Source organism: Brachypodium distachyon, chromosome 1, assembly GCF_000005505.3.
Source record: "Brachypodium distachyon strain Bd21 chromosome 1, Brachypodium_distachyon_v3.0, whole genome shotgun sequence".
In the NCBI taxonomy this organism is placed as follows: domain Eukaryota; kingdom Viridiplantae; phylum Streptophyta; class Magnoliopsida; order Poales; family Poaceae; genus Brachypodium; species Brachypodium distachyon.
Genome location: NC_016131.3, coordinates 73,806,029 through 73,827,290, shown reverse-complemented (window position 1 = coordinate 73,827,290; position 21,262 = coordinate 73,806,029). Strand labels below are relative to the sequence as shown.

General features: G+C 43.2%; 3 protein-coding genes and 1 long non-coding RNA gene across 7 annotated transcripts; 2 read left to right on the top strand and 2 right to left on the bottom strand.

The window, feature by feature from the left end:
• Positions 1–46: 46 nt before the first annotated feature.
• On the top strand, positions 47–4,309 carry LOC100843630. 4 transcript variants are annotated; one of them, XR_002961562.1, is made up of 12 exons: positions 47–438; positions 542–644; positions 1,024–1,037; positions 1,370–1,588; positions 1,690–1,761; positions 1,991–2,080; positions 2,171–2,209; positions 2,294–2,398; positions 2,630–2,795; positions 2,974–3,083; positions 3,194–3,364; positions 4,111–4,309. XR_002961562.1 is itself a non-coding variant. In XM_024456540.1 (11 exons), the coding sequence occupies exons 1-11, from the start codon at positions 196–198 to the stop codon at positions 4,114–4,116; spliced, it is 1,167 nt and encodes a 388-aa protein (XP_024312308.1). In that variant the 5' UTR covers positions 47–195; the 3' UTR covers positions 4,117–4,309. The 4 variants fall into 4 exon arrangements, 1 of the variants encoding a protein (XP_024312308.1); XM_024456540.1 differs by lacking the exon at positions 3,194–3,364; XR_002961563.1 differs by lacking the exons at positions 2,630–2,795; positions 3,194–3,364.
• LOC112269697 lies at positions 697–1,441 on the bottom strand. The gene is made up of 2 exons (XR_002961564.1): positions 849–1,441; positions 697–755 (listed from the first exon to the last, which is right to left on the bottom strand). It is a non-coding gene; the product is annotated as an uncharacterized LOC112269697 (long non-coding RNA).
• LOC100844509 (ALA-interacting subunit 1) lies at positions 3,783–7,045 on the bottom strand. Its single transcript, XM_003558904.4, has 9 exons — positions 6,939–7,045; positions 6,267–6,318; positions 6,079–6,137; positions 5,871–5,945; positions 5,672–5,779; positions 5,451–5,521; positions 4,885–5,185; positions 4,473–4,762; positions 3,783–4,132 (listed from the first exon to the last, which is right to left on the bottom strand). Exons 2-9 carry the CDS (start codon positions 6,316–6,318, stop codon positions 4,087–4,089), a joined length of 1,002 nt encoding a protein of 333 aa, XP_003558952.1. The 5' UTR covers positions 6,939–7,045; the 3' UTR covers positions 3,783–4,086.
• A 957-nt stretch (positions 7,046–8,002) lies between these two features.
• On the top strand, positions 8,003–9,609 carry LOC104582440. Its single transcript, XM_010231992.1, has 3 exons — positions 8,003–8,215; positions 8,532–9,230; positions 9,304–9,609. The coding sequence occupies exons 1-3, from the start codon at positions 8,003–8,005 to the stop codon at positions 9,607–9,609; spliced, it is 1,218 nt and encodes a 405-aa protein (XP_010230294.1).
• Positions 9,610–21,262: the final 11,653 nt, after the last annotated feature.

Sequence of the window (21,262 nt, the reverse complement as noted above, 5' to 3'; positions counted from 1 at the left end):
CCACTTCACAAGAATCCTACCGATTCTGCACCGTGACAAAGGGACCCTGCCGCTCCTCCAACACAACACCGGCCCTGTCTGTCACGGGCAGCCCACCGACTCAGCTCGCTCATCCCATCACAAGCCGCGCCAAAGCAGGAAGAATAACTGTGAGCTTGAGCAAGAGCAGGAGCTACACAGGGCCGGCCTGCAACAATGGCTCGTCGGCGGTGTACCGGCTGGGAGGCACTGCTCCGGGCAGCGCTATGGCAGGCGATTCTGGTCCTGCCATGGACGAGCTACGCCGGCACGAGCAAAGCGGCATCGCCGCTGCCCAAGGCGGTGGCGCCGGCGGTGGTGTCGAGGGCGGAGGACGCGAGGCTGTTCCGGATATACTACGGCCAGGGCTTCAAGGTGGTCAAGAACAGCTGGGACGGCAACAGCTACCTCCTCATGCAGGTACATTAGATCAGATGATTTGCACGTTGGATATGTCTTGTGCCATAGATAAGATGGCGGTTTCAGCTGGATGGTGATAAGCTGCCTGGAAACTATTCTGCAGAACACGTCCAGGATGGCGATCAAGACCAAGTACTGCACGGGGAGGATCAAGTCGTTCGTTGTCCCTCTCGCCAACTACTCCGTCGACACCTCCGCTTCTCCAGGTAGCAAGCAGAGCACACCGATGTACTCCTAAATCCATCATCATCAAAGATGTACAATAGAATATGCAGCAAACACTGCAATTCTCAACTCCTCGCATCCAAAGTCGCATACTGTCAGGTTCACATTATCAATTGGCTTTTCTCGCCAAAAAAAAGTATTGGCTTGCACAGAGATGAACCGAACAAGTAGACAATTTAATTCACCTGGGAATGAGACTCTTTTTCTTTTACTTCCAAAGGGAAAGGCTGTGAATGCTTGCTTTTCACCATAGTTTCTCTCATGTAATAAATGGTTCTTCCTGAGTAGTATTTCCAATGGCCCCTGTCTCTGTAAATATCAAATGATCAGAGTAATTTTGTCTCGACCTTTTGTTTGCAGTGTCATTCTTTGAGGTGAGCAATCAAGCTGACAGGGCTGGGATTCATTGACCAAGAAATCCTTTTGCAGAAATAGATTTTTAAAAATACCAGATTACAATGTTAGAGGCTTCAGTTAAAACAAATTTCTTTTCTGTTCTGGAACAATACTACATCAAGCTAACATTAAGGAATCTGTAGCTAAGTTTTACTCTATACAGTATAATGGAACAAAAGCAATGACAAAAACTGAAAGTAAGAAAAACCCCGCATACAAGATTCACAGAAGAAAATGCTATGGGTTAAAAGTGCTTTAGTATTGTTTTTTCAAAAGACCAATTCTTTAGTCTTGTTGACATTGTATGCAGCTACTTGGAGTGCTACAGAACTTGCAGGGGATAACATCAGACCATGTTTCTTCACCGTGTGTGCTCCAATCGTATGCAAATGGACATGTGCAACTTGTGAACAGGACAGACGCACAGAAACTCTCGCAATTTAGTGCGCATTTCGTGAGCAATACAGATAAAGATAAAGGTTGCAATTTTGCAGCTTACGTACCCGCAGAAGAGGATACACCGTTGCAGGTACATGGTTACCTCGAATTTGTGCTCGGTTGGAAGATCTCAACAGTTATCTACACTTAAAAGTTAATAACCAATATTGTGTTTCAAATGGTTTTGTCTAGAGGGCCGAGTGGATCAAATACCTGGGAACTTTCACAAATTCCGAAGAAAGGGCCAATGCAATATATGACGCAGTTAAGATTCTTCCAGAAAAAAGATGCAGTTAAGATTACCAATGTAACTTAAGTTGCATTGGGGTGATTGTGCAATCATTTTTTGTTTTATTTTATGAGTGCAATCATATTGCCACAAAAAGTAACTGTGGCTTAACTAGCATAGCACATTATTTGTTTACTATAGTTTGTAGAATTTACACAAGTACTTACAAGCTATTTATCTCATTGCTTGTGCATGCAAATGCAGATTAAGACAAACTACTTGTGCTTAAGCAAAGCAGCTGCAGACCTTGGTACACGATTCAAACCTATAGTAGCATGGATTGAATACACACAGGTATGCAGCTTTACATCGATAGTCATTAATATCTGGTCCATTTAAGTAGATTTTAGAATGGTCATCAATGTACTGCATCTACTGCTGTAGGGAATGTGGTCATTTGTCAAAGAAAGCTACAAGTTACAGGTAGCACCACTTTGTAGTGCAGCAGTTACAGAACTAAAGAGAAAGTGATATGAGTGTGCATGTATGTACTTATTCCATGAGCAGTATGTCACAGATGCAGGAGCGGAAATTGTCGATGCAACTATTACTGATAAGAGATTCAACATTTCGGATCCCGAGGATATGGACAACTTACATGCTATTCTCTGTGTGAGTATCAACCATAATAATGAACCTAATGCCATACTTGTACTGCTAGAAAAGCCTCATTTCTTACTGCTTGACTGCTTATATGAACTTCAAAATGGTCAACATCAATTCCATTGCTTATATAAGAAAAAATGTGTGCACCACCAAACATTCTATTACTTCAGAACAAATTAGTGAATATTTGTTTACTGTTTAGCATCTAACTCTAAGCCTCGTTCGTGAAAATTTCAGACAGTGGACGTGGTCATAGATCAAACATATGCCTCAGATCCTGCAGAGTACAAACTATCCACATTTTTGGAGAATATTAATGTGGACCGTAACTCTTGTTTTAGTTTTGTAGCCAACCATAGTATATGGAGATATGATAAAAGAATAGGAGATTCCAAGACACTTGGTAATGGAAACTATCTTTCTTGTTTCCCTATGCTCAAATAAATATCTAGGTCTGTTGACATGTTTTTTTTTTCTCATCCCATTTAATCAGTTGGACGAGTCCAAAACAATGCCCAGACACCAGTGTCATATGGTCTTACGTATGTAATGGTCTAATTTATTTATTTTTGTTTCAACAGATTGGTTTGATGGAGCTATCTCCCAGCCTCAGTTGGTTCTAGCTGATCTAGTAGAAGTTTTCTTCCCAACGGGGAACTACACGACAGTTTACTTCAGGAATCTTGCAAAGGTATGAAATTGTCATTTGTCGAGGCTGCCTTTTCGGCTTTTCCTTCTATGAAATTAAACGATTAGGTCCTCATAATAAGGTAGTTGATCAGCAGCATAATAATTACGCAGGAAGAAGGGGTAACAGAAATTGGCCCTGAAATTTGTGGTAGGAGCATATCCACACCCATGGAGCCTACGATCCTGCCCTGCCAATGACGACCTTAGATGAACATTAAGACCATTCAAGCTACTGTGCTCGCAAACAGTGGAAACGTGGAACTGTTATAGGTCACCAACAAGGTGACTTGGAACGTCAGTGTTTCTTAAGCATATTAGGTCGCATACTTGAGAAAAATATATCAATATAGTTCTCATTATTTGGGAAAAGCAGCAAAAATATCTTCATCTGTTGCATTTGACAAAATGATTGCAAATCAATACCAACTTGTTTCAGGAATATCTCTCGAGAATAAAAAAAAGTTTCCTCGGTACAATATTGCATTTATGTTTCCTTGAATGATCTATCATGATTTCTTTAAGGCTAAGATATAAACTATCTGTAAGCAGAATCTGTCTATACAGGTTAGTCACATTATTTGGGTTACAAACGGACGAAAGACATATAAAGGAGAATTGCAGGACACAAACATCGCGCTATGAACAATAGAATTGGCACATGGGGATAATTTTGTCCCATAAAGAACTAGAAGAACAAGGATAGATATTAAATATCTGCTACCATAAGCACTTTACTTAGTTTATATTTCATAGTCTTAATTAAGATACGACTCTCGGCAAGTCTGCATGGTCATATAAAATTTAAGACAACAGATTACAATGCATTCTGTCTCATGCATGTATCATGCTATTACGGCTCCAGAGTCATGTGTCTGAACCAACATAATGAATGGGAATAAGAACAAGCACCCATATATCAAACTGGAAGAAATTTACCCATTGAAATGCTCTTTTATTCCCATCAAGGGGACTCCATTCTATAAGTTTTAATGCTCCAGGGTATCTCATTTATCTCTATTCCATGACAGGTATGAGGGGTCTCCAAGGGTCCTGAAAATAATACAATGTGATTATCTTGGTGCAACAATTAGAACTAGTCAACTATAACCATTTGCATAACATTATAGTGTGTTAAGCTGGACAGTATATCTCAGGTTTCCTATACAATGTAAGGAGGAAGGACTATTTGGTTCATTGTAGTATTTTCCTAATTTCGTTTCAAACTGACATGATGCACGAGAACTGCTTTGGCTTGATCTAATCAAATAAAAATACTTTCAAGAAACAAGTAAAAACAAGGCTTTGTGGAACAAATGCTTACAATCATGTTTCAAGATGGAGAAATGGTATGTCCAATATGAAATAATAGTGAGCAAATTATGGAACATACCTTGTCTTAAGCATGTAGATTACCATGAAAGCCATTGCAAGGAAAAGGCACAAACCACCTATAGTCAGATATGCAATACCAATGAAGTTATTTTTCCCTCCAATCCAAGATGTAGTAGAAAGGACCAACGCTTTTGATCCTCCAAAACTATATGTGTTATAGTTGTTCTGTATAACCACTGTTATGTTATCATTTGCCATTATGTCTTTCTCAATTCTGCCATACAGCTTTCTGAAAGTTGGGAGGGCAGCGGTTCTCATCCAAACGATGAGATCTTCTTGCTCGCTTAACTAAAAATTGTGACAAGAATAAACAAATTAAAGCAAAAAAAATCTAGAAGAAAATGCATTAAACAATGGTAATGGAAATATGCCATATTCCAGAGAGAGTAAAAATTAAAATATCCACGTACTGGTATGCTCTCATTTAGCTTAGCACCACCTATGAGCCTTCCCTTCTGAAAATTACTGGGATAGATATCTTTACCGAATTTATGATTCTTGTCACTCTTCCAAGCTATATCCTTTTTGTTCACTTCAATAGCATTGCTGTTGACCAAAACCACATATGTATCATTGAACATACTCCAAGCAACAAGGCCACACGGAACAATTGGAGCACCATTAGCGGCATTATCTTCAGGCTCGCAATCTTTTGTCAAATGCACAGCACTCTTATACCGCAGTTGTTTATCACTTCGACTTTTCACATACCTGGAAAATGAAGGGCAACAGTCAGTTGGAGTATGCCAACATAATTTGTTCTGACAGAGTGACAGGACACCATGGATGTCATACAAAAGTGTAATGTGTCTGCTAATGAAATAGACATAAATAAACATAATGGAAGGTGTCCTATAAAAATGCAATACAAGGTGGGAAATAAATGTTTGCAAATTCATTGCAAAGCTCTGTTTGAGAATCACAAGTGGAAGCAAAGTACATTTTCCAATAAAACATATGTTTCAAGAATATATACCTTCGATGGTTTTGATAGAAGCCACTGACCTGGTAGTATACATGGATTGGGCTCTTCATATATTTAGGCGCCTAGGAGACATGAATCAACCAATTAGTTCTTTCAATATTACAGAGATAAAGTGCTAAACGACTGCATACCAACAGCATGAGCAATAAGAAAGGGCAATCATCATGTGAAAATATGTAATAACTGAGGCAACATTTTCATTTCACACTCACATTCAGTGTTATTGTGCATTTTTTGTCACTCTGGGAGTTTTGGATGAACTGGACCTTGTCATCATCGGGCACACAACTTACATCATATCGACCCACCAATTCGACAACCTACATCACAGCAAAGGTACAGAATAAACAAATGCGCCATGAAAAATCACAACAGAGAAAACTAATGTGATCAGACACGTTTGAATTTAACCTCTCGCGATGCAGACAGCGATGCAAGCCCAATCGGAACAAATATGACCCCTATGAGCGAGAAGGCAGCGATGACCTAAGCATGTCCACATATCACGTGAAATGAACTCATGAATTCAAGTGACAATGAGGAAATAAATATCAGAAGGAAATGAAAAGTGGGCAAATATTTCCTTCAGAAATAAAAAAATGGCAATTGGGATAGTTACAATTCCAGGTGTCAGTAGTGGCTTGCATGCTGGAAGCTCCTGCTGTGTAAACTTAGAATCTGCACATAGAAAGAACCAAACTGTACTCGTCAATGCCTTAAAATAGTACTGAATAAACAGATATAAAACTGACTGGCATGCATTGGGGTCAAAAGGAATAAGGTGGCAGGTGAGAAGGAGGCGAATACATTTGGGCTTATTGCATTTCTTTGAGTCGCCATCCGACTTCACAGGATCCATCTGCATGGAGCAACCAAATTGGAGGCCAAAACAACATTATTCCCAGAATAATCAAGCATATAAAATAAAATTAGAGTTCAGGAAAAAATGGACTCTTCGAAATTGAGAAGCATAGAACAGTCAAAGCCCCGGAGATCAACTCCTGTGGTGCGCAGCTGATGCGAAAGGGGGATTAGGAGTGATCGGGACCCACTGGATCCTAAGCAAAAGATAGAAAAGGACCGTCGTCCTCTCTAATCATTACCCCTAACCAATGAACGACCGCAGCCATGACTGGACTTCTTCTACGCTTTTTCTCTCAGTCCCTGTCTAAACAGAGATTACGTGATAATGATACCTACATGCTCTACCAACACCAACAAACACCATCCATCGCTGACAAGTCCCCGCCGCAATCGCGAGAAGACTACACGACGTCTTTTCATCTCATAAACCCAACTAAGTGACCAACCTAATCGCACACGACGAACCGGAATCAAATCTCCCGCAGGACGCGCGCGGACGAACTGCACCAAATCGCGATTGGACTGAGACTGGTCGACACAAAGGGCGCATGATGGAACTACCGGAGAAATTGGTCGGGGGTTAGGGGCGGGACGGATCATCGGACGGGAGCTTACCGAGGAGGCGGGGATCGCCGGCGCGACAACGGGGAGAGGAGCGGGGGCGGGGTGGGGGTGGGGTCTGGGTGGTGGACGGCGCGCGTGTTGGGTGCGGTGGGCGGTGGTGGAGAGTGACGGGGTGGGAGAAGAAGCCGACGAGGAAGGAACCAGACGGTTTTGCTGAGACAGAGACAGCAGAGGATACTGGAGGTGGCACGCGATATAGCTGGACTGGGCCTGGGCCTGTCCGGAGAACGAAGAATGAGTATGGGCCTAATGTCGGCCCGGTTGACGAGCAAATACAGCCCATTACGTGGCCCAGTTGATCCCAGCTCTTGGAATTTTGGGAATCACGCATGGGGAATGTCAAGCAAACAACTCGATCTACAACGCGACGTCTTGGGAATCTCAGCAATTTTGGCGGCGATGAAAACGGAAACGCCGCTTGGAATTCCCGGTGCGCTCTCGTGCTGCTGCTGCTAGCTAATGCATGGCCGCCATGAAGGTGAAGCTCATCGTGGACAGGCCACGGACCCGCGTCCTGTTCGCCGAAGCCGGCTCCGACTTCGTGGACGTCCTCCTCGCCTTCCTCACGCTTCCCTCTCTCCGCCTTCCATCTCGCCGCCGGCGCATCCACGCCGTCGCCTGGTACCAGCTGCTGCCTATCTAACCTCTGCGCCAGCGTCGACCGCCTCCGGGAAGCTAAGCTGTTGAAGGTCGAGGCCTGCCACGGCACGCTTCGCAGGCCTACACACCCAGATGAATTTGGGTACGTACGTATATACGTCTTCTTCCTTCAATCGATCTATGTATTTGTTTGGTTTTAAATTCGTATGAAAAATTTATATGGTTTCGTTTTTTCTAAGACGACCAAACAACTATTTTTAGTCAATGTTAACAACTGTCTGATCTCAATCACCGAGATTTGTATAAGATTCATATTGTAACAATGAGAAAATCTTAATCGGGTGATAATAATTGCCGGCCAAATTTCTACAAGTACAGGTGCTCTTCTTCAGTCTGCTGTACCCCGTTCGTGGGAGAAACGGCCACACGGGGCGCTGTGCCCGTGCTGGGAGGCCATGGCTAGACTAGTGCACGTGTACAGCCAAACCACACGCGTTTCAGGGGTGTTCTGCGAGAGGAAAGAACGCTTCGTGATCAGCGACGACTGGGCGACGATCAAGCCGGCGTCCACCAGCACCGTGTTGTCCCTTCTTCACCGGGCTCTCGGCGGCACGACCGTCAAAGACGGCGGCTATGAGGAGCTGGACGTGGACGTCGGATGGGCAGAGGTGAAGTAAAACCAACCAAATTTTGCAATATCCTGAATCCCTCCGTTCAGTTGCGGAGCCTGAAGCTAAAGAAGAATGGTGCTAAAAATAAATCTAATGGTGCTATATTGTGGGTATTTCATAATTATGAGCTGATATCTAATCTAATCTCTTGTAAACACCCCTGCTGGAGTGGTGCTACAGCACAGGTAGCACCACCCCTAGATCCGCCCCCTGCCTCCGTTGATGCTCTCCCTGCATTCTTGAAATTTCATTGTGGTAATGGTAATTAATGGCTGGCTGAACTGTCGACTGCGTAAACTGAACTGAAATTCAGGTTGTTTCCCTGCTCAAGACCTGCAACTCGTCAACCACCATATTCACCGACGCGCTCCTTCTCGCGAAAGATCGAGGTGCTGTTCGTCGTCCTCCAGCTCTGACGAAAAGATCCACATTGCCATTGCGCACGACCCACAAGCGGCGCCGCGACGACGACGGTCATCCAGGCTCTGACTCCATGGCTGCACAGATCGGCCTGAAGCTTTTCTTCGACAGGCAGGAGAAGAAGGTCCTGTACGCGGAGTGCAGCCACCAGTTCGTGGACCTGCTGCTCAGCTTCCTCACATACCCTCTGGGCTGCGTCCTCAAGAACTTGGCCGGCACCTCTCATCTCTACGGCAGCTTCAACAATCTCTACAGCAATGCCGCAGGTCTCCTGTCTTCGTCGTCGTTGTCGTCGTCGATGCTGCTGGATCCTAGCATTGCACCTTTCAAGAACCCCGGTGATGGCGGTTCCGAAAAGGCGGTCGCGGCATGGCATCATCTGTGCCGGACTCCGGCAGGCAGTTGTTCGTGTCCATTGGGCGAAAGATCGTGCCGTTGGTGTGACCGGGGGTTCGTTGACGATTACACCTACGTGGTCGACGACGATCTGTCCATACATCAAGCTTCCGCGGCGTCGGTGCTGAGGCACTGGTGCAACAGAGACGCCGGTCAAGTGGCCGAGGTGGACATTATCGCCATCAGCAAACAAGAGGTACAGAAGAATCTTCAATTGTCGTTGGTTTTTCTTGTCGTGACGATCGATCTCTTGCGTATATATATTGCAGGCTGTTGCGCTGCTGCTAGCGGCGGTCAATTCGAAGACTGCGCTGACTGATGTGTTCAAGGGGAGGCTGCTGGATCAGCTCCAGCGCAGGCGGATGCAGATCTTTGTGAAAATCCTGACAGGGGAGACCATAACGCTTGACGTGGAGAGCTCCGACACGATCGCTGCCGTCAGGAGAAAGATCCAGGCCAAGGGGAAGTTCATTGAGTCTCGGGGGTTGGTCTACTGTGGCAAATTACTGCAGGATCCATGGACATTGGCTGATTGTGGCATTCACAGGGAGGCCACGATCCACGCTGAGTTTTAAGTTCCAGCGTTCCGAGTTAGGCCTCCGGATCACCAGGTTTTGCATTATCTGCCAGTATCGGAGCTATGCCGTGCAGTAGAATTTCTAATTTTTGTTTTATTCGAATGATGCTTATTGAAGCAAAAGATCGAATTATTCTTTCTCAAAGGCTGCTCGGTTTCTCCCATTTCCAAATCTTTTTTGTATGCATGTTACTGTTGCATACATGTGCGTTCTATTCCGGGTCCGGTTGTAGATTGGTCTACGCATGCAGCATACCGACTAGAGGACTTGTGCACCGTTGCCGAATACGACCTCAGTAGAAAATGTGCCATCGCCTGCAAATTTCTACTAGCAGCGATGCTTCTGAATCTATCAGCATTTTCTTTTTCTTGATTCAGCAAAATCTGCCTGTGGTGTACTTGGAGTACGCCCAGCACGCTTAAAGATCATGATGGCGTGCGTTGCTGCGCCCATCAGTTTTGACAATACAATGACAGAAAAGACACTAATATTTAGAGATGTCACGTCTGTTCATCTTTCAGAAAGCTTTGGCTATTTACGGAGACGTGAGATATGAAAGTTTTTCCTAGATTAGATATGGTAGTTATAACTACACAAACTAACACATATCCTAGACAATTACCGAAAAGAGGTTTTGAGTATGTTTTTGTTAGTTGATTAGTACCTCAACTTTTGGACTTCAGGTGTGTGTAACTTTAGTGGAGGCGGGTTGCTGAGTATGTAAGTAGTTCGAGTGATCGATTGGATTCCATAGCAGTACTCGACTCCATCTCGACCCAGGTTGGTCCAGGCAAGGCCTGATTTACCAAGAGGCTTCATTTTTTCTCATATACTCCAAGACCCACGAAAGGACGACAGGACTTTGCCTGACAATATGATCGAACAGTCACATACATTGGGGGCATGAGAGGGCTGGAAGACTGCGCGCATTGCCGCTCCCATTTGTCATATAGAAAGAACATAGAAACATTCAAACATTTTTGTTTATTAAAATTTCAAAAGTTGGAATATACACTGCCTTAATACAGGTGACCTGGTATATCCACTCAGGTATATTATCTCCTTTTTTACATTTCTGTCACATTCATGAGAAGACATAAAATTGGATATGTTGATTCTTGTAAACTTTACTTCAATTTGACAATGGAACTTTTTGCTAAATGCATTTAAATATAATGAAATTCTACTTCACATGTGCTGTGTAGAGTGTAATCTTTCAAGCAAGTAGGAACTTTTTGCGCAATGATGCATCAAGATGGCAACAATCAATATATAAGTGAGATTTCCCCATCAAAAAAGATATAAGTGAGATTCTCTATCATGTCTATCCATTTCACAAGCAGAAAAATCTGATCAATATCAATCAAAGCCCCCTCATTTGACACCAATAGAACTACAAGATTGAGAGGACACTAACCTGCACAAACAGAACCCAGCAAACAGAGTTTAAAAGGAAAAGAAAAATTGAACATATACAATGCATATATTCTTATAAACCTTGTATATATGCTTAGGAAACAAAAAAAAACATAGAGAAAGCTGCAGAAAGCACACAAATGGGCACAAATATAGCATTGGGATTTCATCAAGCCTGTTATAGATCTGTCCCAGTTTTGCATGCCGCTTGAAATACACCTAGCTTATGAGCCTACAGAATGTTGGGCACTTATAAAGTTGACATTGGGGTCATTTACCTAAAAACATTTACTATACTTGTCCAGAAAAAATACTGATAAATGTGGCTTTCATCAAATCAGCAAAGTTGCTCCAGTCATAAAATTGTTGCACATCATCTCAACCTAATGTGAAGAAAATAAGTTTTTCAACGCCAAAATCAGATCATGGGGCTTGAACTCGATACGCTTGTTGACATATGCATGCAAAGGTACTTTGTCCACTTCAAAAGGTGGAAAAACTTAAATTACATCATGGGAGTGTTCCAAGAAGTGCTGAATCGATCGCTTCCTTTAGTGACACAAATAAAAAGGAATGAGAAAGATTATAACTCCCCACCAAGGAAGCAGGTTTAGTTCAATGTAAAGATTTACCTTCCAATGTCTTATCTGGAGAAAGCAGTCATACCATGAACCATAAATTAGATTTACCTTGCAATGTCTACTAAAGATAACAAATTGTATAATATTTACTGAACAAAGTAAAGCAAGAAAACGGAGGCAAGAGAGATTGACATGCCCTCTCAAGTTAGAATGGGCTCGAGGTAATGTGGAACCCATGAGATCAATGAATTTCGATACTCGATCGTGAGCAACTTCTGTTTCTGAATACCAAAAATGAAAAGTACAGGTTTCAAAAATACCAAATATAAAAGGCATGCCTGCATCTTCATGAGGACATGAATGTCAACTCATACCCTGACCATGTATTGCAATTGTTCAAAGTCCTTTTATAGCAATAATAACTAAAGCCTTTGCAATAAAAGTTGATGGCTGAATCAGTTCAAAGTGATAAGACGTATAAAAGGCATTGATAGGCATAAAAAAGTAATGAACAAGCAAACAAAATGATCACCGGGCATCTGATTTGAATTTGACAAAACCACTATGATAAGTGATGCATCGAAGGAGAATTAGATGATCATTATTGTGCCTATGTAGCAATAGTTTAATTAATCATATTAGACTAAAAAGTAAATCTCTATCCTGTCAATTTAGTAGAGCAGAAAAAACGATCCTTCACGCTAGAAAAATGTTCTTGGGCTCTATTCACTCACCTGATCAAAATGCACCATTGACGCTGTCTCACCAACAACACAAACAAACATAGATCAGATCTGTAAAGATCTCCTAAAAAAGCAATCAAACCTGATCCCAAAAGAAGCCACCGGTGGGAGGGGCAGCCGCCACCGCCTGGACGAGAGCCATGGCTGCCTGCTCTCTTCTCCTCCTCCTAATGTCCGAGCCGGAGCCGGAGCCGGGGTCGCCGCCATGCCTAGAGCAGGAAAAGGTGCTAGGGTTCAGGGGCGGCAACAAGCTCGCATGGGAGGAGAAGGCAACCGAGAAACATTTGTTTTTTTCCAACGGCTGCAGTAGTGCAGTTTAACGGGCGTATGGGCCGCAAAACTGGCCCATTCAACCAAAGATCAGGGATTTTTCTTCGGGAGCAGCAGCACGTAGGACAGCAGGCCCAACCGGAAATGAACGCGCCATCAGACGGCCAGAAAATTGCAGACAACACGATCTTACGGTTGAAAACGTTGATGACGCTGAGAGCCTTCCAGGATGCCCAGTTTTACTGTCCTAAATGCGGTCAAGCGAGTAGGCAAAGCCCGATTGAAAAAAAAATATATGGCGAAAGCCCAACAGTTTCGGGAGAGGAGACGTCGTCCAAAATGCGGCCACAGCTTTAGAGCGGTAATAATAGCTGGAATAATTCCAAGGCGTGGTCAGTCACACTTTAATCTCTTGGCATTCCCCATGCGTGAATAATTTCTTCCGGTACTTAAACCACGAAACAGTTCTGTGCTCGCAGACCCATTCTATTATCCATCCCTTGGGCTTCATCGATCTGAAAAAAACCCAGCTAGCTATAGCCGCCGCTGCCAGCTCCATGAAGATCAGTCTCGCCGTGGACAGGTCGAAGAACCGCGTGCTGTTCGCGGACGCCGGCTCCGACTTCGTCAACGTCCTCCTCAGCTTCCTCACGCTGCCGCTCTCCGCCGTTCAGTTCTGCGCGGCGGGCGGGACGTCATCGCCGGGATGCCTGTACAACCTCTGCGACGGCGTCGACCGCCTCAGGGGCAGCAACCAGCTCAAGTATATATGAGGTCAAGGCCTGCCACGGCATGCTTCTCACCCCCAGGCACACCCATGAATTCCGCGACTGTTGCTATGTTATCTACTCCCTCCGTTTTTGAGTCGAAACAACGACAAATATTTAGCAACGAGGGGAGTATGTAATGTAAGTTGTACTCCGTAGGATTTTAGTTCGAGAGAAGTTGATTCCTCAGCCATGCATTTTCTCTCGATCTTCATCGACCAGACGAAACTCCAACAAACCCTTATCGATTTCTTTACTTTACTTAGTCACGGATTGGATGCTTGTTTCCAGGAACCTGAACGAAGAACACCCATGCAAGTACCGCAGCAATACGTTTGTCAAGAACCAGCCGGACCTACAGGTGCAAGGCGAATCCTGCGCATGCTGGTTTGTCTTGGCTAGACTTGTGCATGCCTACAACCGAAACGATTACAGCTGTGCATTTGTAAGGAGAGATGAACGGTTTGTACTCACCGATCGATAACTGGACGATCATGCCGGCATCCACGAGCACCATGCAGCCAATTCTCCATGCATCCGGCGCTGTTGCCATCTTCGAGGAGGTGGAAGTGTGCGTTGGCTTTGCAGAGGTTAGAATATATCCCCCTTCTAAATTCTTGTTGTTGTTTTAGTAAGATTCTACAGTACCCAATACTCCACACGGATTAAATGGAGTATTAGGGAAGGGCATACTTGACTTTTCACATTAGTAGAAAATTAAATCAAAAGAAGTTTTTTTTTTCGCGAGGAATAACTCAAAAGAAGTTGTTCCCCGATCCGGTGGTCCAGCCGCTTGCTCCCAGTAGGCGTCGGTGGCCGCCCTGCTCCCAGCCCAGCCGCTCGCCGCCCTGCTCTCAGCACGCGGCGTCTTCATCTGCTGCCTCGCCCTCGTCTCCGTTTGAGCACTTGCTATTCTCCAACAGAGGATTGGAAGTCGAACAGTTTCCTTGTTTCTTGTCTGTATCATACTCCTAGATCTCCTCCCCTAGTCCTAAATTTCAGAATCGCAAAAACATTGCAACAATCAAAGCCAAACGTGACAAAAATCAAACCATCTCGACGTGCACCGAACTACCAAGCCACCACAACAACAGTTCATTGGATACCCACATTAGAGTGCTTCAGTGCCTGCGGTACTACCCAGCGAATCCAAGTTTAGCACCAAGTTTCAGCTCCCATTGCCTCCTCTCAACCTTCCATGTAGCATGCATCGCACAGCTGCTGCAGGAGCAAGGGAAAGAAAGAGGAGACGGGGAGAGGAAAGAGAGGATAATTAATGGAGCAGCTGCAGGACCTGCGGAACCACGCGGCAAAGATGGGCACCCACGCCTTCGACGGCTGCTGCGAGTACACCCCGGCCGATGTCCATGCCGCCCGACCGCACCAGACGCCAATGCTGCCCCCCGCTACCTCTGTTCCCTGCGCGGCACGGGGCTACAACATGCACATGGCAATGTCTGCAGGCACGGGGGTCGTCAACAGGATTGCCTGAGGTCAGAGGGGCTGCCGCCGGCGGACAGAAGGGAATCGACGGGGAGAGAACGACGGGAGGCGGTCTGCGGCGGCGGAGGGCGCTCGGGAGCCGGTCTGACGCGGTGTAGACGAAGGCAGTGGAGGTGGTGTGCGGCGGCGGAGAAAAGAGGATCCACGTCGGCGAAGTGAATCGACGGGGAGAGAAGGGGAGAATGGTGGGGAAGGGGAATTTTTTGTTATGTTTGTACCTTGTTCGAGAATACTCCGTTGTAATACTCCACGGACCCAAACGAGAGTATCAGGGAGTAGCAACTTCTCTGAACCACTAGATCAAATGAAACAGACAGTTCTAAATAATTTCAGGGTACGTAGAAAAGCTCATATATAAAGTGTACTCGTATATATATTGCTATGACCAGATCGATCCAATTCTGTCTGCTAATATAAGTCTGATTGGGTTTTACGAATTTCAGGTCGTAGCCATGCTCAAGGCTTGTCTCTCTTCGTCAGATACCATATTCACAGATGTTTTTCTATCCGAGGGAACTGGCTACCAGGACGGTCGTGTACCTATGAATATGAAACTAAGCCCCTATCAGAAAACTCTAACAACTCCCATTAAAGAAGAAGATTCAGATTCTGCTTTCCCGGAAATCAAGATCAATCTTTTCTACGACAAGCAACAAAAGGAGGTTATGTATGCCGTCAGTTCGTCGATCAGCTCTTCCAATTCCTGACTTACCCACTGGCCTGTGTCATCAAGATTGCCGGTCCTGCTGCTACCTGTAATCTAGGCGGCGTCTGCTTGGACAATTTGTGCAGCAGCGTTGCCGATCTCCACGAAGCTGGCTTCACCATAGTACGTGCTAATACACTGCTGAATCCATCCCTTAGCCCATTCGGCCCGTGCCATGCTACGGAGGATCTCTACATGGGTCTGGTGCCACATAGCAGGACGCAGTACAAAAATTCTCCGTACTATACATGCAGCAGTTGCCATCGTGACCTCGTTCATGACCGTAAGTACGTCGTCGGCGACGACCTGCTGGTGCGTCAGGCCTCTGCCATGTCTGTCACGAAGCACTGGTTGGGGAGAGACAGGGCGAACGTGGTGGAGATGGGCGTCACCGTCGGGAAACAGGAGGTAATTAAAGATCACCCCCCATCAAGCTACTCTACCTAGGATCAATTCTGGACTTGAACAAGTGCCAGAGATATGATGCAGCTTAATTGCGGTACATACATGTGAAAATGATCGGTTTTAATTGTTTTCTTGTCCTGCAGGCTGCTGCGCTGCTGCGAGCCGCGCTTACCTCCAAGACGCCGCTGACCGATGTGTTCAGAAGAAAATCGGCCATGGTATAGTGATGAACTGTTTTGCGGATGGGGCTCGATGAAGCTGAATTGCTGACTCCAAGTCAGGAATCAGGATGCGTGGGGTGGCCGTGACCGTGAACTGTCAATTTGGGTGGTTCCGGTTAATTCCTCCTTTAAAAAAAAACGCCAGCTGTCCTTGCTATTTTCGCAGAACCTTTTCTTTTTGTGTCTGCCCTCTGTTGTGAATGAAAATGAGAATGAATCTCTGTGTTGATTCCATTGATTGATGTTATATTTATACAAGTGTAAGGGACAGCAATACATGCATGGCATCCCAATATTTGGGCACAGGCGCCCCAAACTTGGGAAAATAGGGACGTGAGCCTACTAGTTAACTGCCATGTTAACCCTTAATAAGCTATTAATTAATCTAATTGATCATAACTAATTAATCTTAATACTCTCCCTTGATCAATTTGCTCCGTTGAATGTATATACTAATAACATCATGGAATCTTGCAATCTTATAATTTCCTCCAAAAACCCCGTGGGAAAAATATTGAGGAAATAATAATAATATTGATATGTTATGAAAACTCCTTTAAAAACCCAATAGGAAAAATTAAGAAGGAAATGATATAACCTATTTTGGATATTGTCTCTTGATAATTTATATTGAATTATGTGGACAATAAATATGTCTTGTATATTATCTACAAAAACCCCGGTGGGAAAAATAGAAAATATGACATATATTCTTATGTTAATATTATCTCATTAAAAACCTTTTATGAGAAACTAGTGAGTAAAACTCATAATAGGAAAAGAGTGCAATATGATGTTGTGAACAGGTTAACCTCAGGTGAACACTCCCCCTGATGCTTGCAAATTTTTAAGTTGTCGCATACCAATCCCATATACACATTTCTGAAATGTGGAGTTGGGTAAGGACTTAGTAAACAAATCTGCGAGATTATCACATGATTTGGTTTGCAAGATATTTATCTCCCCATTTTGTTGCAATTCATGAGGATAGAATAGTTTAGGTGCAATATGTTTAGTTGGATTGCTTTTTATATAACCTGATTGCATCTGAGTAACACAAGCTGAATTATCCTCATAGATAATCGTTGGTGATTCAATTGAACCAATACCACATGATTGTTGTATGTGGTTAATCATTCTTCGCAGCCATACACTCTCACGAGATGCTTCGTATAAGGCTATTATTTCTGAATGATTTGTGGATGTAGCCACTAGGGTCTGTTTAGAAGACTTCCACGATATGGCTGCCCCACCATGTAGGAACACGAAATCGGTCTGGGATCTGGCATTGTGGGGATCAGATAAATAGCCAGCATCAGTGTATCCGATTAGTTCAGAGTCTTGGTTTTCCTTTTGGAAATATAGACCTAGATCTATAGTGCCTTGTAGGTAGCGAAAAACTTGCTTGACTCCTACGCAATGGCGTTTTGTTGGAGCTGCGCTGTGTCTAGCTAGTAAATTTACCTCAAATGCAATATCCGGCCGGGTGCAATTTGCTAATTATTTTAATGCTCCAATGACACTAAGATATGGGAATTCAGATCCCAAAATTTCCTCTCCATCACCCTTTGGGCTGAATGGATCTTTCTCTACGTCTAGAGATCGAACTACCATCGGTGTTTTGCACGGGTAGGATTTGTCCATGTTAAATTTCTCCAAGATTTTCTGGATATATGTAGCTTGGTGAACCAATATTTCCGAAGGAAGGTGCTCAAGTTGTAAACCTAAGAAGAACTTGGTTTTACCCAAATCCTTCATTTCAAATTCCGTCATTAGATGATTACGAGTTTCATCAATATCATGTTTGTTGCTAATGATGTTTAAATCATCAACATATACAGAGATAATGCAAAATCCTGTTTTGGATTTCTTGATGAATACACATGGGCAGTCATCATTCTTAGAGTAACCCCTTTTAATGAGAAACTCACTTAGTCGGTTGTACCACATTCTACCCGACTTTTTAGACCGTATAAAGATTTATTCAACTTTACACAGTACATGTTGCGTCTTGCGTTAGCATTCGGAATTTGGATTCCATCGGGAACCTTCATGTAAATATTCAAATCTAATGACCCATAAAGATATGCAATCACGACGTCCATCAACTGCATAGATAGACGATTTTGAACAGACAATGAGATTAAATATCGGAAAGTAATTCCACTCATAACCGGAGAATATGTTTCATTGAAATCAATGCTGGGTCTCTGCGTAAACCCTTGTGCTACTAGCCTTGCTTTTTATCTCACGACCTCATTGTTTCCGTTCCTTTTCTGGACAAAAACCCATTTGAATCCCACTGGAAAAACATTTGGAGGTGTAGGTATTACTTCTGTAAATACTTTTCTTTTATTGAGCGAGGCTATTTATGCTTGAATTGCATCCTTCCATTTAGGCCAGTCGGAGCGTTTTTCACACTCGGCTATGGTCTTTGGATCATGATCATTTAGAAGGTTGTCTTCAATCTTAGTTGAGAAATATGTGTCGACGAATGTAGTCTTTCTGTTATATGTTTCTCCAGTATCTAAATAATTTGTGGAAACTTCATTTACCTTTGGTGACTGTTCGCGATTTCCCGTTGCAGTTAAGTTTAGGTTTTCCGATGTCGCGGCATCAGTAATTGAGTGCACTATTGAGCTGGGTTGTGGATGTTGGTTATCCATAGGGTGTATATTACCCAATTGATCTCGGTCAATCAAATGTTGACTCACATTTGTTGTTGTTATTGAAGGAGGTTCAGAAGGTTTATTCTTCTGTTTTCTTTGCCGCGGCTCCTTCGTTTGTTCCTTTTGTTGCTTGCTGGAAGCTAGATCTGTTTTGGTTGTCGTACTTCTCCCCCTCTTCCTTTGAACGGTAGGTGCAGGAGTTTGAGTGGTTTTTATAGGTACCTCCACTCTTTCTGGTACGTTCTGTGCAGGATTATAGAATTTAGTTACACCTTTGTAATCAACAAATGTGTCTGGTAAATTGTTTGCAATATGTTGCAAATTTATAATTTTCTGAACTTGTTGTTCAGTTTCTTGAGTATGTGGATCAGAGGCGGAAATGCCTTGGACATTCCAATTGATTTCCTGGCATTCTTGTTTTTGGTACTTTAAATCTCCCCATAATGCCGAAAAATGGTCCTCATTGAAAATAGAATCAGCATACCGGGCAGTGAATAGATCCCCTGTGAGAGGTTCTAGGTACTTGATAATTGACGGTGATTTGTACCCCACATAGATTCCAATTTTCCATGTGGTCCCATTGATGTACGTTGTGGTGGTGAGATCGGTACGTATGTAGCGCAACCGAATTTTCGCAGATGGGAAATACTTGGTGGATTTCCATGTACTAATTGAAGGGGAGAAGTAGTGTGATATGCAGTTGGTCGCAATTTTATTAAATCAGTGGCATGTATAACCGCATGACCCCAACAGGTTGTTGGTAGATTACAATTCTGTAATAAAGGTCTTGCAATAAACTTAATTCTCTTAATAAAAGATTCAGCCAAACCATTTTGTGTGTGGACGTATGGGACTGAGTGCTGCACTTCGATCCGTAATGCCATGCAATAATCATTGAAGGTGCGTGAGGAAAATTCAGCGGCATTGTCCATTCGAATTGTTTTAATTCGATGTTCTGGATAATGAGCTTTTAATTTATTTATTTGGCTCATTATCTCTGCGAATGCATGGTTACGTGTGGAAAGTAGACACAAATTAGACCATCTCGTAGATGCGTCAATTAATACCATGAAATATCTAAATGGTCCAGACAATGGTTGAATAGGGCCACAAATGTCTCCTTGAATTCCTTCAAGGAACTGTAGTGGTTCCGCTTGTATTTTAAGATAAGAAGGTCTTAAAATGAGCTTGCCTTGTGCACATGCTGTGCATACAAAATCCTAAGATTCTGGGAATTTTGCTTTATTAAGATTATGACCAACAGAATTATTAATAATTTTACGTATCAACCCGATACCAGGGTGACCAAGGCGATCATGCCAAGTCTGGAATGTATTGACATTCTGAAAAACTATTTTATACGCAACATGGGCTACAGGTTTTATGTATGTATAGTACAATCAGGACGATAAAAAAAGAATTTTTTCAAGAATTTGTTTGCCATATCCTTTACTTTTTGTAAATAGGAGAATTTCCTCATTGTTGTCATCGTGGGTTTCTATATGAATCCCATTTTGACGGATATTCCTATAACTTATTAGAGTACGAGTTGAATCAGGATACAATAAAGCGTCCTCGATTATTACTTGTGTACCCATAGGAAGTGTGATTATGGCTCGTCCAGAACCAACAATTAACGTATCGCGTCCAGCGATTGTCAAAATATCCCCTTGCGTTTTAGTAAGGGTTTGAAAATATTTTGTTTCCCTAAGTATAGTGTTTGTGGTGGCGCTATCCATGAGGCAAAGTTCTTCGTCCATTTTGGATTGACTCCCGTAGAAAACTATATATGGAAAAAGGAAGAATTTTAATATCATCCTTGATAGATATATAGAATACATACAAATTTATTTATGTATTAAATTGATAATACAATCGTAATTTACAATGCATCTGTTAAATATGTAGGTATCAAAGTGTTGATTCAATACTGTAATATTACAATATAGATGACAACGATCATTACAATTTATTTACAACAATACTTATGAACGTAAATATAGATAATATCTATTTCGGAGATAGGTGGACTATTCTAGGTCTCCAAACACATCATTTGAAGCGAATTCAATGATCATGTTCTCCGTGCTCATTGGATCCCCGGACGATCGGATTTTCGGGTTGTTGCTTGGTTCTTCTTTGACATCATGCGAACAACCGGCTTCCTTGGAATTGTCGGATTGGAAATTGAAGTGTGATTCAAATCTTGGTCCTTGATGAGCAGGTCGCTTGCGTCCTACGGATTGTAGGTATAGATCTATCAAATGTCGAGGAGTACGGCATTTCTTTGTAATGTGCTTGTAGCACCCACATTTTTGACAAACTTTAGATTTGTCGTATTGTGGTTTGAAATTGCCTTTCCCCTTATC